The 14,183-nt window shown below is 46.9% G+C and overlaps 1 protein-coding gene across 2 annotated transcripts; it reads left to right on the top strand.

The window, feature by feature from the left end:
- The first annotated feature begins 9,856 nt into the window (after positions 1-9,856).
- Positions 9,857-13,370, top strand: LOC123063577 (uncharacterized). Of its 2 annotated transcripts, XR_006430402.1 has the most exons (3): positions 9,857-11,767; positions 11,854-12,042; positions 13,107-13,370. XR_006430402.1 is itself a non-coding variant. In XM_044487399.1 (2 exons), the coding sequence occupies exon 1, from the start codon at positions 10,827-10,829 to the stop codon at positions 12,036-12,038; it is 1,212 nt and encodes a 403-aa protein (XP_044343334.1). In that variant the 5' UTR covers positions 9,857-10,826; the 3' UTR covers positions 12,039-12,042; positions 13,107-13,370. The 2 variants fall into 2 exon arrangements, 1 of the variants encoding a protein (XP_044343334.1); XM_044487399.1 differs by having other exon boundaries at positions 9,857-12,042.
- Positions 13,371-14,183: the final 813 nt, after the last annotated feature.

Here is a 14,183-nt window from a genome sequence, read left to right as displayed (position 1 = left end):
GATCGGACTGATTCCAAGATACCCGCGTGATCCTAAATTTTTTTTAGTGAAATTTGAGAGAGAAGAGTCAAAACTCTACGTCAGGATGCCTCACCAGAGCGATGAAGGGACTGAGGAGTAAAAAGAATCCTACTCTCCGATATATATAATCCTAAATGACTCAAAACATTTTTCTAGACTCAACAACGCCAGCGATTCGATCAAGCAGGGGGCTCCTAAGGTCAGGGAAGGCTCTGATTACCAACTTGTAACGCCCACGATGTGGCTATATCTCCCACGTGTCGAAGCACGACTTAGAGGCATAACCGCATTGTAAGCAATGTCGCAAGTGAGGTAATCTTCACACAACCCATGTAATACATAAAGGAAAGAGATACGTAGTTGGCTTACAATCGCCACTTCACACAATTACATGGATAAAGCATTACATCAGCCAGATACAATCAAGGTCCGACTACAGAACCAAAATAAAATAAGACTACCCCAAATGCTACACAGATCCCCGATCGTCCCAACTGGGCTCCACTACTGATCAACGGGAAACAGAACAACACAATGAACACGATCTTCATCAAGCTCCTCTTTGAGCTTGGTTGCGTCACCTGCACGGTATCATCGGCACCTGCAAACTGGTTTTGGAAGTATCTATGAGTCACGGGGACTCAGCAATCTCACACCCTCGCGATCAAGACTATGTAAGCTTATAGGTAGGGTAAAAGGTATGAGGTGGAGCTGCAGCAAGCGACTAGCGTATTTGGTGGCTAACATATGCGCAAAAGAGAGCGAGAAGAGAAGGCAACGACATGAGGGGTAAACTATGATCAAGAAGTGATCCTAGAACAACCTACGCCAAGCATAACTCCAACACCGTGTTCACTTCCCGGACCCCGCCGAGAAGAGACCATCATGGCTACACACGCGGTTGATGTATCTTAATTAAGATAAACTTCAGGTTTTCTACAACCGAACATTAACAAATTCCCATCTGCCCATAACTGCGGCACGGATTTCGAAAGTTCAAATCCCTGCAGGGGTGTCCCAACTTAGCCCATCACAAGCTCTCACGGTCAACGAAGGATATTCCTTCTCCCAAGAAGACCCGATCAGGCTCGGAATCCTAGTTAAAGACATCCTCGACAATGGTAAAACAAGTCCAGCAAAGCCGCCCGAATGTGCCGACAAATCCCGATAGGAGCTGCACATATCTCGTTCTCAGGGCACACTCAGATGAGACATCCTACGAGTAAAACCAACCCTCAAGTTGCCCCGAGGTGGCCCCGCAGTCTACTTGGTTCGGACCAACACTTAGAGAAGCACTGGCCCGGGGGGGTTAAAATGAAGATGACCCTTGAGTCTGCAGAACCCAAGGGAAAGAAAAGGCTAGGTGGTGAATGGTAAAACCAATGTTGGGCCTTGCTGGAGGAGTTTTATTCAACGCGAACTGTCAAGGGGTTCCCATTATAACCCAACCATGTAAGGAACACAAAATTCGGGAACATAACACCGATATGACGGAAACTAGGGCAGCAAGGGTGGAACAAAACACCAGGCATAAGGCTGAGCCTTCCACCCTTTACCAAGTATATAGATGCATTAATTAAATAAGAGATATTGTGATATCCCAACAAAATATCCATGTTCCAAACAAGGAACAAGCTCCAATCTTCACCTTCAACTAACAATGCTATAAGAGGGACTGAGCAAAGCGGTAACATAGCCAAACAACAGTTTGCTAGGACAAGGTGGCTTAGAGGCTTGACATGGCAAATGGAAGGCATGATAAGCAAGTGGTAGGTATCGTAGCATAGGCATAGCAAAAGAGCGAGCCATGAAGTACATTATCGGAACAACACAACATTATCGAAACCAACCCGCAGAAGCAACACCCGAAAGAAGCAAACAATCATGGTAAACAATCATCACATAAACATGGCACGATGCGCAAACAAGTATGATGCATGTCCGGTTTAATGAGGCATGGCATGGCAAAGTGCACAAACAACCCTACAAATTAAGTGGAGCTCAATATGCAACTCCGTTGCATATTGACGAAACACCACGTGACTTATTTAGTTCGATCTTGTTTATATAACCAACAATATTAAATGTTGTTAAACATGGCAAGAGGGTGAAGCAAAGTAAAACTACCTGTCTAGTCAAGTTTAAATGAGGCCGGAAGCAACGAACAACAATTCCGGTAAATCCCCATATGCATATTTTAGGTTTGGTATTGTTCTGCCCTAAACATAATTTTAGAGTTATTAGACATGCAAAGTAAGGTCACCATGTTAAACTAGGCATTTTTCCACCCCATTTACATATAAAGTTTATTAAATTTTGAGTTACGGTTATTTAGTTATGAATTAAAGCATTTTAACAAGTTATTTAAGAAAATTTAAAAAAACAGTGGTTTAAACATTTTAAACATGGATGAAAGTTGGATATTATTAAACTAGACAAAATTCTAGACATTTTACATATAAAGTTTGTTTTAATCCGATGCACGGTTAATTAGTTAGGATATGCATGAAGTGCAAGGGTGTTTCTGCAAAACTGAAAGTCTCTGGATAAATTAGCTAAATCCGACCAAGGGAAAAAACATGATACGGACCGCATCTGAGCAGGAAGCCCAATAGGGAAAGAAAAAAAGGGGGGCGCTGGGGTGGTCTCACCCAGTGGGCTGAGGTCCAGTCGGTTGGTGGAGAGGCCCAGGCAGGCCGGGCGCCGCTGGGCCTGGCAGCTGGGCCGATTGGTGGACCTCACGCGAGACACGGCCCAGGTGCGGGTCTTCTGCGGTCAACACGACGACGAGGGAGCGCTCGTCCTCGACTGAAACGAAGAAGAGGCGAGGCATTGATGGATCTGGGCGGTGAAGGCCGCTCCCGCCGGCGGACTTGACGGATCGAGGTCGGGGAAGGCCCTGGCGACCACGGCGGGACTTGGCGGCCTCTTGTGACTCCGGCAGCTCCAGGTGAAGGGCGACGAGGAGGAGGAAGGGGCGCGCCGGTTGCTGCTGCTATTGGCCGGCGAAGGCGAGCTCCAGCGGACGAGGTCGCCGGCCGACAGCAGGGTCGACGGAGACGCCTGGGTACGAGGGCTCCGGTCTCGTGGAAAAGGCACACAGGCATGAGGGGAAGGCAGCGGCGACGAGAGGCCGGCGGCGGCGCTCCTGTTCTCATCGGGATCGAGCGAGGAAAAGCAGCACGGCGATGCAGATCGGCCGGAGTGGCACTCGGGCCCTGGATGGGCTCGGGCGGGCCTTGCGCGAGCCTGAGCGGTCCACGGCGGCGCGGGGAGACAGGGGAAAAGCGAGGAGAGGCCACGTGGCCGCCTGCGAGTGGCCACAGGCGGCTGCTGGCGGTGGCTGAGCCAATCTGGGCGCGCCAAGTGGCGGGTGTGAGGTGGAGGGCACCGGAAAATGAGGAGGGGGTGGTTGGATCTGGTTAGCAGCGCGGGCTTCGAGGTTGATGTGGTGGATGGAGGTTTGGGGAGGGGCTAGGCTAGGTTTAGACCCAATTTGGAAGGGGATGGGGTCTATTTATAGTAGGTGGGCTAGGATTAGGGTTTGGAGAGGGGCTTGCTCCGTTTTGGACCCTCGGATCGCGATCGTGCGGTCCGAAGTGGAGGGGAAACTAGGTGGTCTGAGAGCAGAGAAGAGAAGAAGAGGCCCGGCGGTAGTCCCGGATATCGAAAACGTCCGACGATTTGATTGACTATATTGTCTCTATAGTTTAACGGTTGGGCTATCAAACGAGCTCCGAATGCGATGGAACTTGACAGGCGGTCTATCTACACTATAATAAGACCACATGCCAACTTTCAACCCAATCCGAGAATATTTTCCGGCCACTTATAAAATACTATTTCGGGCTCAGAACGAACAACGGAAAGAACGAGGAGACCGGGACGGATGCAAGTTTTGAAAACGTGATGATGAAATGCACATGATGACATGACAAGATGCAACACGCAAGCGAATGACAAAACAACAACAGCGAATAACTGGAAGACACCTGGCATATCAGTCTCGGGGCGTCACATTCTTCCTTCGTAGGCCACCTTCATCTCATCAACATTGGCCCTCCTCTCCTTGGCCACCACCCACCTTTCCTATTGCCAACCTCCTCTCTCTAGTCTTTCTCCTCTCCTCCATTTCTTTGGCTCTCAAGGTCTTCTTTGCCTTAGCCATATACCTTCCTTATTGCCATGATATTGTCCAATGACTCTTTGTAGTCATTGTCTCCTCCCTTCTTCATCTTGTCCTTGCCTTTCATCCTACCATCGGCCCTCTTCTTAGCATCCGAGTTTGGAGTGGGGATTTTTTTCGTCCATGGCACTTGATGCATCATTATCGATGTCACCTTGTGTTGCATTTCCACCGATCTCTTTGACTTCTTATTTGGAATTTCATTGTATTTGCGGTTCTTCCACTTCTAAACATCTCCACTCTCTGTCCAACAGTGGTGCAAATTGAATCTCTTGCCTTTCCTTGAACATTTTCCCTTGCATTTTCCTCGGCCCTTAAACAATTCTTGAGCAATGTTGAGCTACATACCACAAGTGAGAAAAGAAGTTAGCCACCAATCCATACATGATATGAAAAAATAATGGACGAATGCAAACAAACAATCATCTTATCGTTGGTATTTGTGCCCCTCGGGTTCATACAGTCAACTTGTGCCAGGCATACCAAACACTATTGGCATTCCGATGATATTGTTTGCCATCGACGTTGGTGCAAAATTTCCAATAGATAGATGCCACTAGTATTGCGTGCCATGAAGTACTTAGAGATACACTTCCTATAACTTGGCATTGGTTGCTCGACACGGATGTGCGGTTCAAAACCAACCTTCTTTCACACGTCACAGAACATTTTTTTCCTCTTTGGTAGTGTAATTCCCACCTCTCCCCTTGGAACTGCATCAACAAAGTACTCTTCTTCCATGTCAAGAACGTGCTTTTCTTGCAATGCATATTCTTGAAAGGGAATTTCTTGGGATGCAAAATCTTTTTATAGAAAATTTTGAGATGCAACACAAGTATATTGCAAAAAGGATTTTGCACTACATACATCAAATTTGAATAAAATACAGTCACATCACATCATAATTGCCTACAAAATGTATCCCATTAAAATCAATGGGAAAAACGGAAAATATTTTTTTACCTCCTAGGCATTTCACCGCACACGTTGGGGACACCTAGTGGCGGGGCTAAGTTTAGAAAATGGGTGTACAAAGTTCAATATTAGTATTATCCCAGTTAATTAGAATGGACTAATATATACACAATACTAGCATTAAGATTGCAGCCGTGTGTTTTCGGGGTTAGAACGAAAATTAATGCGTGCACATCCTCCGCCCATGGGGACACCTGCAGTTGTGGTGACGAGTGACAACGGATTGTTCTCGTGTGGTGGTGGGCAACGAGGTGAATAGGGCCTAGGCGGTGTCGGGGGAGCCACTGTCACCATGGAAGGCATCGTCGGTGGCGGGGCCATCGCCATTGTCGCCACCTTCTTCTTTGCCCGAGCAGTAGCTGTGGCTGATGGATCCTGCGGCGACCTCTTCTCCGAGACCTTGTTGGTGTGCAGGGGAGCTTTGGCGGTGATGGCGGAGTCCTTTGTCGCTTCCCCGCCGACCACGGCGGTTGTTTGTGGCGTCGCAAGGCATTGGCACCGGACGACCTTTGGATTGTTGGCACCAACGCGAGAACCACGCGAGGGATTGTTGCTGGTGCGACGGGAGCAGCAGTGATTTTAACAAGGTTCTATACTTGTGGGAAAAAGGAGGGGCACTAGGGCTTTGAAATACAACAAGGTGTTCCAAGATTGCTTGATGGACTGTGCATTCGAGGATCTGCGTTATAATGGTGATGCGTTCACAAGGAGCCCGCATGACCTTGTATATGATAGCTTAGAAAATCTTCATGCATGTGCTCCTAAGAACCCGCACCCTAAAGTCATAGTCATCCCCGTTGAACCTTAATCTATCTGAAGCTCTTGACTCTAGTTTTATTTACCAGAGTGTTTCATGGTGGTGAGGCGCCCGGACGCCTACTCTTAATCAATGTGGGTTGTGAGATCGATTCTATATCCATTGTGATGGTACTCTGGCTGGCCCTTATGATGCCATTTATCAGACAAGTGGGTTGTGTTCATTTTATCCATTAGAGGATACTTTAATTACCACATGTTCCAATACTTTTGAATTTTCAATAAACCTTGAAAACACCCTAACTTACTTTTAATTTATTTTCCTCTAGGCCCCAAAAGTTACTCTCAAGAAGCATATCAGAAATGTGAGCATCTCGGTCAAAAAATCATGAGATGTCCAGTACCATCCAGCGTGATAATAACCACGCAAGAGCACGTCAAAGCCTCAAAGTGCTGTTCACTGACATCGAGTATATATCATCTAGAAAAACGCTGGGGAGCTGCAACAAGCACTCACCCTTCATGTGGTACACGCTAAACTAGAAGTGATACTTCGGCATCCACACACAAAGAAAAAACGAGAAGCGCCTAAGTAATTTTCATCATCTTAGGAGTCACAGTCTAGTACTGCATTAATTAGTACTCCCTTCGTTTCATAATGTAAGACATTTTTCATACTAATATAATGTTAAAAAACATCTTATATTATGAGACGAAGGGAGTACGTAATCTTAATGCAGATCTCAACATATGCCGTGACTAGCCTAGCAGTCACACTCATCGATCAGAGTGCATTCGCTGCTGGATGGACGATCACGTCCGGTTCATCCCGTGGCTAAATTTCGTGTTTTGACTTTTTTTGAAACTTAGTCCAGATCTGATCCTAGTTTGTAAAAATTTCAGGATTTAACCCTTTTCTTATTGTTGGAGTCTTATAACAGCCTACCGCCAAGGCCTCTGGCGATAGGTTTGCATGCCCTACCGTAAATTTTTCTTAAATATGAAACACAATGCGTGCTCGTGCCTACCGCCGGTCACCTTGGCGGTAGGGTTGTACATGCTACCGCCAGCCTGTTTGATGATAGAGGTGTTTCCTACCACCAGGGACCCTGACGGTAGGCTGTTACACCCTACCGCCATGGACCCTGGGGATAGCAAAAGGGTCAGATCTCGAAATTTTTACAAATTAAAGTTTGATTTGGACTAAGTTTCAGAAAATGGTCAAAATACGAAATTTTGCTTCATCCCGTCGTCGGCCGTCCCATGTACGTACACGTGTGGTGTGACCGTGTGAGAGTGATCTTCTCACTTCTGAGTAGGTGTGCTCTCCGTGTACGGGTGGGGATTCTGGACCATGTGCGAGTAGAAATCATGACCACTTGCCAAGTAACCCGCAATGTTCTATTTTGGGTGCATATACTATCTAGGTCAGGGAGCTCAGCCGCGACGGAAAACAAGTCGACTAGACAGAAGCACTCCGAGCTTCTTTTGCAAGTATATGACACCGATGTTTTTTTTTGTGCACGTCGATGGATCCATTGATCACTTTGATGCTCGGCCGGTGGCTAAGGGATTCAAGCAACAATATGTTATGAGTTATGAGGATATATGCACTTAGTCCAATGGTCAAGCCAGTGCCAATTCAGCTAGTTTTATCTATTTCCATCTCATAAAATTGAGTATATGATAGTTCGTCATGTACAACATGTTTCTGTTGAAATATTAGCACTTTTCCGACTAATCTAATTCACAAGTAAACAATAAACATAGCAAATACGGTATGCATCTCATATCGATACTTAAACATGTGAGCACGTACTGTACATAGAACCAAAACATCTATGGACAACATATATACGGCCAACACATGAATGAGCAGATAGGGGATGAATGAATCACACCCTCCACTTGGCCAGGCCAACGCGGCGGCGGCAGCAGCAGCCTCGGCATCAGCCAAGGCCTTCTTCTTGACGACTTCGTCGTCAGCCATGGAGTCAATGTAGAGAAAGTAGTGGAAGCAGAGGCGGACGAAGACGGGGACGGATCGGGGGCAGTCGCGTAGAGACGCTCCCCAAAAACCTTATTACCGTTTTCCCGGGCAGGATCTCAAACGACAGGGTTCGGAGGCGCCTGCTCTCCCGACCAACTGTGCACGCGACCGTCGGGATGGGGTCGCCGGAGGCAGCACAGAGTGAGGAACAGTACATGACGGCTAGGTTACGCGAGAGGGAGTGAGTGAACTGAACTAGGTTTCACTACACTGGCCAGCGCCTTCTTAATAGGCCATCAGGTAGATGGCCCTGGGCCAGGCCCACGACCGAGTCCGTGAACAGCCCACGGTCCAATGTCAGTGGCGCTTCCGTAAGACTCGTTAAACAATTAATAATTAATTAACCATTCCTGAGCGGCAAAAATAAGCTTCAGCTCGGCTCATTCCCACAACCCGCGGCGTGCGCGCGCGTCCTGATGAGGCGAGGCGGGCGGCAGAGAAGGAGGAGCGCGCGTGTACAACTCCTATTCTCAGGCTTCCAATAGCAAGTGGTAGAGCAGCCCTTATAAAGAGGTCTCACTCTTCTTACTGTAGCAGCATGGAACTAAACTTCTCACACTTCCCACCACTTGCCGTACACAAGCATGTGCCTTAGAGATTAACCATGGATTATTGTCTTATATGGGTCTAAGCCCATCCATAATCCATCAATCCCCCACCAGATCTCGAGGCACATAAGTTTGTCAACTGTTCCAAACAATGTTTGATATACAGACTAAGATTAGCTACTTTGCTTCTTTAGCTGCTCCAATTAGGAACCAAACCTCTGAGTGATTTATCCTCTTAAAATTATTACTATTCATTTCGGGGGCAAGTGCAAGCAGTATCAGATTTTAGAGAACACTCCACATCATAGCATGAAGCAGTTACTATTCACCTCCATGTCCTGGTCTTTCCAGTTGGCAGCTATACAATGCATCTTTGCTACCATAGTTGCTTTATAAAACCAATGTATGCTATTATCAAGTGATCACATTACTTTCTTTTAGTCTATCATAGTACCATGTAATGGGTATAAGTATCTATTAAGGGTGTGTTCTGAAACCTCCCAGCTTCTCTAAAACTTCTCAAATCTGGCTTCTCGTGTGGCTTCTCACTTCATGTGGCGACCGAGAAATCGTTCGGCACGACAGCTTCTATATTTGGTCGCTCTACCAGGCCTCCGGCCCATTTAAGCGCATGTGGCCCAGTCTATCCGGGAAATCGTTCAGCCCGTCCGCTCCCAGCATCCATCTCCTTGTGCATCTCCCTGTGCATCTGGTCGTGCACGAGAAAAAAAATCGGGGAGAGAAACAGAATGAGCAAACCGGTATGCTAGGGACTCACTTGGCGGTGGCATATGGTTGTAATATGTCTCAACTCCCGCTTCCTCAATTTTCAGAGCCGGGAAAGGCTAGCTTCTCAGTTTCCTCCGTCTTTACACTACGCGGGCAGCTGGCTTCTTGATTCTGAACTCCGCGGAGTCAGAGCGTTCGGCTCAGCTCCAATCGTGGAGTTGGAGAAGCTGGCTGCCGAACACGCCCTAAATTGGTTCTAAATTAATCACGTATGCATGGTTTGAATACTCGGCTCACTCTCGCCTTTTGTGCCATGGGTGTAACGGGTCATCTAGTATAGGAAAGGCTGAAGGAGACCAACTATTAAGCTAAACAGGCTAACGAGCTTCTCTATCTATATTAGGTATAGGGAGAACAAGTCTATGGATCCATGGCCACAACTTAATTAGCTAGCTCCTCCTTAATTGCCTGCCTATAAAATTGGACGTCCACATAGAAGTATAAGCAGTCAGGCATACATGTATGGGCTACTATCTAGGTGTATATATAAGAAGGGGAACACCAGCTAGCCAATTCGCTCGCTTGCTGCAATGTACACCCACCCACTTGACCAAATCAACCGTCCATCCATTTCATCCATCATCGCCATGGCCATGTCGTTGCCTTAAACCTACATCTTGGCTCTTCTTGCCGTCATCCTCACCCCATGTGTCCAACCAGAACCAGAACCCGGCCTGAGCGTGAAGGTTAGAAACCCAACATAGGCGACCGCTTCGGCCCAATTTCAGTGCAGTCATCTGTTCCTAGCCAAGCTGGAGGCCAGGACGCCGAAGGTGAAGGACGTAATTGGAATGTCGATCTAGGTGGGCGCCAAGGCGGCAGTGGAGGCGGCCGCCAAGAAACCGTCCAGGTGCATCGTCGACTGCCTCGACGGCCTTGCCTCCACGTGGAGCGAAACAAGAAGCTTCCTACTCGCTCCCATTGCATGTCACTGAGCCGTTATTAATGAAATATCCATAAGAATCAGTAAGCAGAAATATGAAAAACGACGGAACAAATCACGGTGAAGGGCATTTCGTTGATGTCCTTCACCTCCGGCATCCTGACATCCAGATTGGTTATTAACAAATTTGGCTGAAGCGGTCGTGCTTGTAGCATTGATGGCGTCCAAGGTTCTGGTTCTGGTTTGGACACCAGGGGTGATGACGATGGCAAAAAGGTTTAAGGCAGCAACATGTCCACGGTGGTGATGGATGGAATTGATGGACGGATGATTTGGTCTGATGGGTGGGTGTACATTGCATAGCGAGCGAAGTTTTTGAGTCGATTTGATTTTTTAGGCAAATTTTCAGTCGATTTGATGATTAATATTTTTTTTGAGTTGATTTGATGATTAATATTTTTTTGAGTCGATTTGATGATTAATAAGGCGTGTAACATTTGGAGGCTCATCCATCTGCAGAGCCCATCGTAGAAGCCGTACAAGAGACACCCATTTGCCTGGCAAAAAAAAAAAGGTTGAGCATTTTGTAGATCCCCAATTTCCCCGCCGGCCAGCCCGATGCCGCCGCCGCATCCAGCACCGCTGCCGGAGACGCCGATCTTCCAAACCCCAGACGAGCTCCTCCGCGACATCTTCCTCCGTCTCCCCACTGCTGCCGACCTAGCCCGCGCCTCCGCGGCGTGCCCCTCCTTCCGCCGTCTCATCACCGACCACGCCTTCCTCCGTCGCTACCGCGCCCACCACCCGCCGCCTCTCATCGGCGCGTTCGACGACAGCGCCTTCATCCCGGCCCAGCCGCCGCACCCCTCCGCCTTCGCCGCCCGCGCCTTCGCCGGCTTCGACTTCTCCTGCTCCTCCTTCCTCCCCTCCACCACCGGACGTACCTGGAGCGCGATTGACTTCTTGGACGGACGCGCCCTCCTCGACGGCGCCCCAGTCCCAGGCAAAGGCGGCAGCTCTCATCTGCGCTATTTTTCGGTAAGGGACCTCGCTGTGTGCGACCCCGTGCACGGCCGCTACATCCTGCTGCCCGCCGTCCCCGGCGACCTGAAAGCGCTGGTCAGTGAACCGGACCTCCTCCATCTGGAGACTTTCCTTGCTCCCGGCGATGATGAAGAGGACCCGTTATCATTCAGGGTCATGTGCTTGCTGCAGTGCAGAATGAATCTGCTGCTGCTCGTCTTCTCCTCTTTGGATTGGCAGTGGCATTCTCTTGCATTTGACCAATGGAGTGCTCAAGCTACGTTTGCTCCACTTGAAGGCACCAAGGATGGGCTCTCAGATCGTCAGTTCGTCCACGGATGCTTCTGTTGGCGTTTTCCCCTCCTGAACAAGTTGGTTCTGCTTGATACACGTGCCATGGAGTTCTCTGCTGTCAACCTACCACCTGAACAAGGATGGAGCAGCAATTTCGTCATTGTTGAGGCAGCAGAAGGAATGCTCGGAATGCTCGCTGAAGTCTATGACAGGGGTAACATGTATGAACCATGTTGGCTGAGGTATTCCATTCTGAGAAATAACCAATGGCACTTGGAGAAGGTCATCCCGTTGCCGGAAATGCATCATGTTGTTCTGCTTGGTGTAGGCGGGGGATACCTGCTCATAGGAGCGATGTACATCACATCTTCAGGAGAGGAGGTGATGTTTGGGTTATTTTCGGTGGACGTCAAGACGTTGCAGGTCGAGTTGTTCGCTGAGCTTAGCAAAATCATCTTATCTGGTCGACTATATGCTGGTTTCCCACCATCATTATGTGCACCAACTATATGAAGTGGTGAGCATGTTATTTGCTTAATTTTATTTAACATGGTCCCAGTGTTACACAGCAAAGATATATGATTCAGGTATTTATTTCATGATAATTTGCTTTTCCACTCTGCCTAGTTTGATACTAGTTCATTACTGTTAAATATTGTTAGTAATCCAGAGTTGCTATTGGGCTTGAAATTTCTACTACATGAGTTGGTCGAGCTGTTCAAGTCATTTCCAAGTTCCAGTTTCTATTTTGGTATATAACCTGTGTATGAGTCGAAATCATCTAATTACAACAGCCCCATGTTTCTGCTCTGAACAGCAGTTCTAGCAGTTTGTTTTTATGTGATTACAATCCACTACAGATTACTCCATATATCAGTAGTATACAGCAGCCCGAAGGGGAAAAATTGTTTTTCGGTTGTCTGTAGATTTTCTGCTGTTGAACTGCTAAACAGGAAGGAGGAGGTCACATATAGTACAATCATAGGCATAAGGATATTATTGTATTATTACATCTGATCTACATAAGTAACTTTATTCTTATAGACAAAAGAAAAACAAGACATACAACAACAAAAGAGTTGTATACATGGATGCACCACTGAACATTTGCTTTTGTTTCCCTGGTCAGATGTATTTAATAAGTCCTTGTGTTGCTATATCATATCCTTTCTTCATCTACACACTTGCTGGCCTCATTAATGTCTCCTCTGAAATCTGCATCTTCCTGTTGAAGCTCCGCAGCTGTTGCACCTGCCATGGGCCTTGTTTCGTTATTTGATAAATCGGTTTCTCAAACGCAAACCTCAGTGTAGTGCATTCTTATCGTATAAACTCTAGGCTGCTTAATCATATGCGCACATAGAAATTTCGGCTTGTGGCTTACTGCCATATGTTCATCAGCATGTTTGCAAAATACACGGTTGAAGTCCTTTTCCCTGATAATGTGATAGGCACCTCGTTGCAAATATCCAGTGTCAACTGCTTGCATCAGACACAGCGATCTATATATTATTATATTTGATGCTTGTTATTGGTGCCTTTGTTCATATGGTAAGTTGATGTTGTTTCATCTATCCGCAGATGCTGATGCCGTGTGGAAGAAGAGCTGATTCCTCTGAGAGCGCGTCCTGGCGTTGGAAGAGAAAGTGGGATGTGTGGATTAGATGCATTCGCTTGGTGAACGGTTGTCAGAGAGTGAAGCGCGGTTTGGATGTATTTGTTTGCTTGTTCAGTGCGGACGCCCTATCGAGCGCTATGATGTGTGCCCGGTTACAATGTTTGAAGCCTGTTACGATCTCTGAACTTTTGTTTCGAAACAATGGATCTCTGAACTTTTTCCTGTTACTGCAGTGTGGATCGACTTCGTTTAGAATGGGGTACGGCGTGTGCCCTGCTTGCTTGGTTACAGTGAAAGCGAGGTCTAAAAAATGGAAACAATGCAGTACTGTAAGTATAACTGGATGAAATGATTCGTCCTCTTGGTTGAAATGGCGCTGGTTTCCTGTGCTCGGTCTGGAGAGGGGCTGGTCAGTATCCACACCGGCGTAATCGGTGCCGTCGGTGACCAGCACCTCATCGGCGTCGCCCTCGATCTTCGAAAAGACGACTACAACAGAGGAGCTCCTTGGTCCATCACAGTGACCTGTGGTCCCGTTGCACAGCACGTCGGCATCTCGCTTTGCACGCCTCCTACCTTATACTACTATATCTCTGAGTCTAACAACAAAATCGATTGTTTAACATGTGTCGCTTGGCGCGAGAAGGAGCGTGCGCTATAAATGGGCTGCCCCGGGTTAGTTCGTCCTTTCCATTGTTTTTTTTCCTTTGTTCTTTTGTATACTTTTGTTCTTATTTTCGAAATTATTGTAAATAAATATGTTCCAAAACATAAAAATAATTTGAAAAAGTCGTGAATCTGAAAAAAATGTCAATGCAATAAAAAAATTGTTAGGCTAAAAATATACAGGTGGTTTTGTAGTATTCAAAAAATGTAGAAAGCATACAAAAAATGTTTGCGACATTTTAAAAATGTTCACGTGTTTCAATATATGTCATTAAAAAAATGTTAGTCATGTATTTGAAAAATGTTAAACGTGTATACAAATATATTATTAATTTATACAAAAAATGTACGAATGTGTATGGAAAAAGTCGACA

Source organism: Triticum aestivum, chromosome 3A (genome assembly GCF_018294505.1).
Source record: "Triticum aestivum cultivar Chinese Spring chromosome 3A, IWGSC CS RefSeq v2.1, whole genome shotgun sequence".
Lineage (NCBI taxonomy): Eukaryota > Viridiplantae > Streptophyta > Magnoliopsida > Poales > Poaceae > Triticum > Triticum aestivum.
Note: the sequence above shows the minus strand (reverse complement) of the source record. Positions and strands in the feature narration are given on the sequence as shown.

What these genes read in the sequence shown, in the direction of transcription:
- LOC123063577 (XM_044487399.1), top strand. Translation starts at nt 10,827, where the DNA reads ATGCCGCCGCCGCATCCAGCACCGCTGCCGGAGACGCCGATCTTCCAA.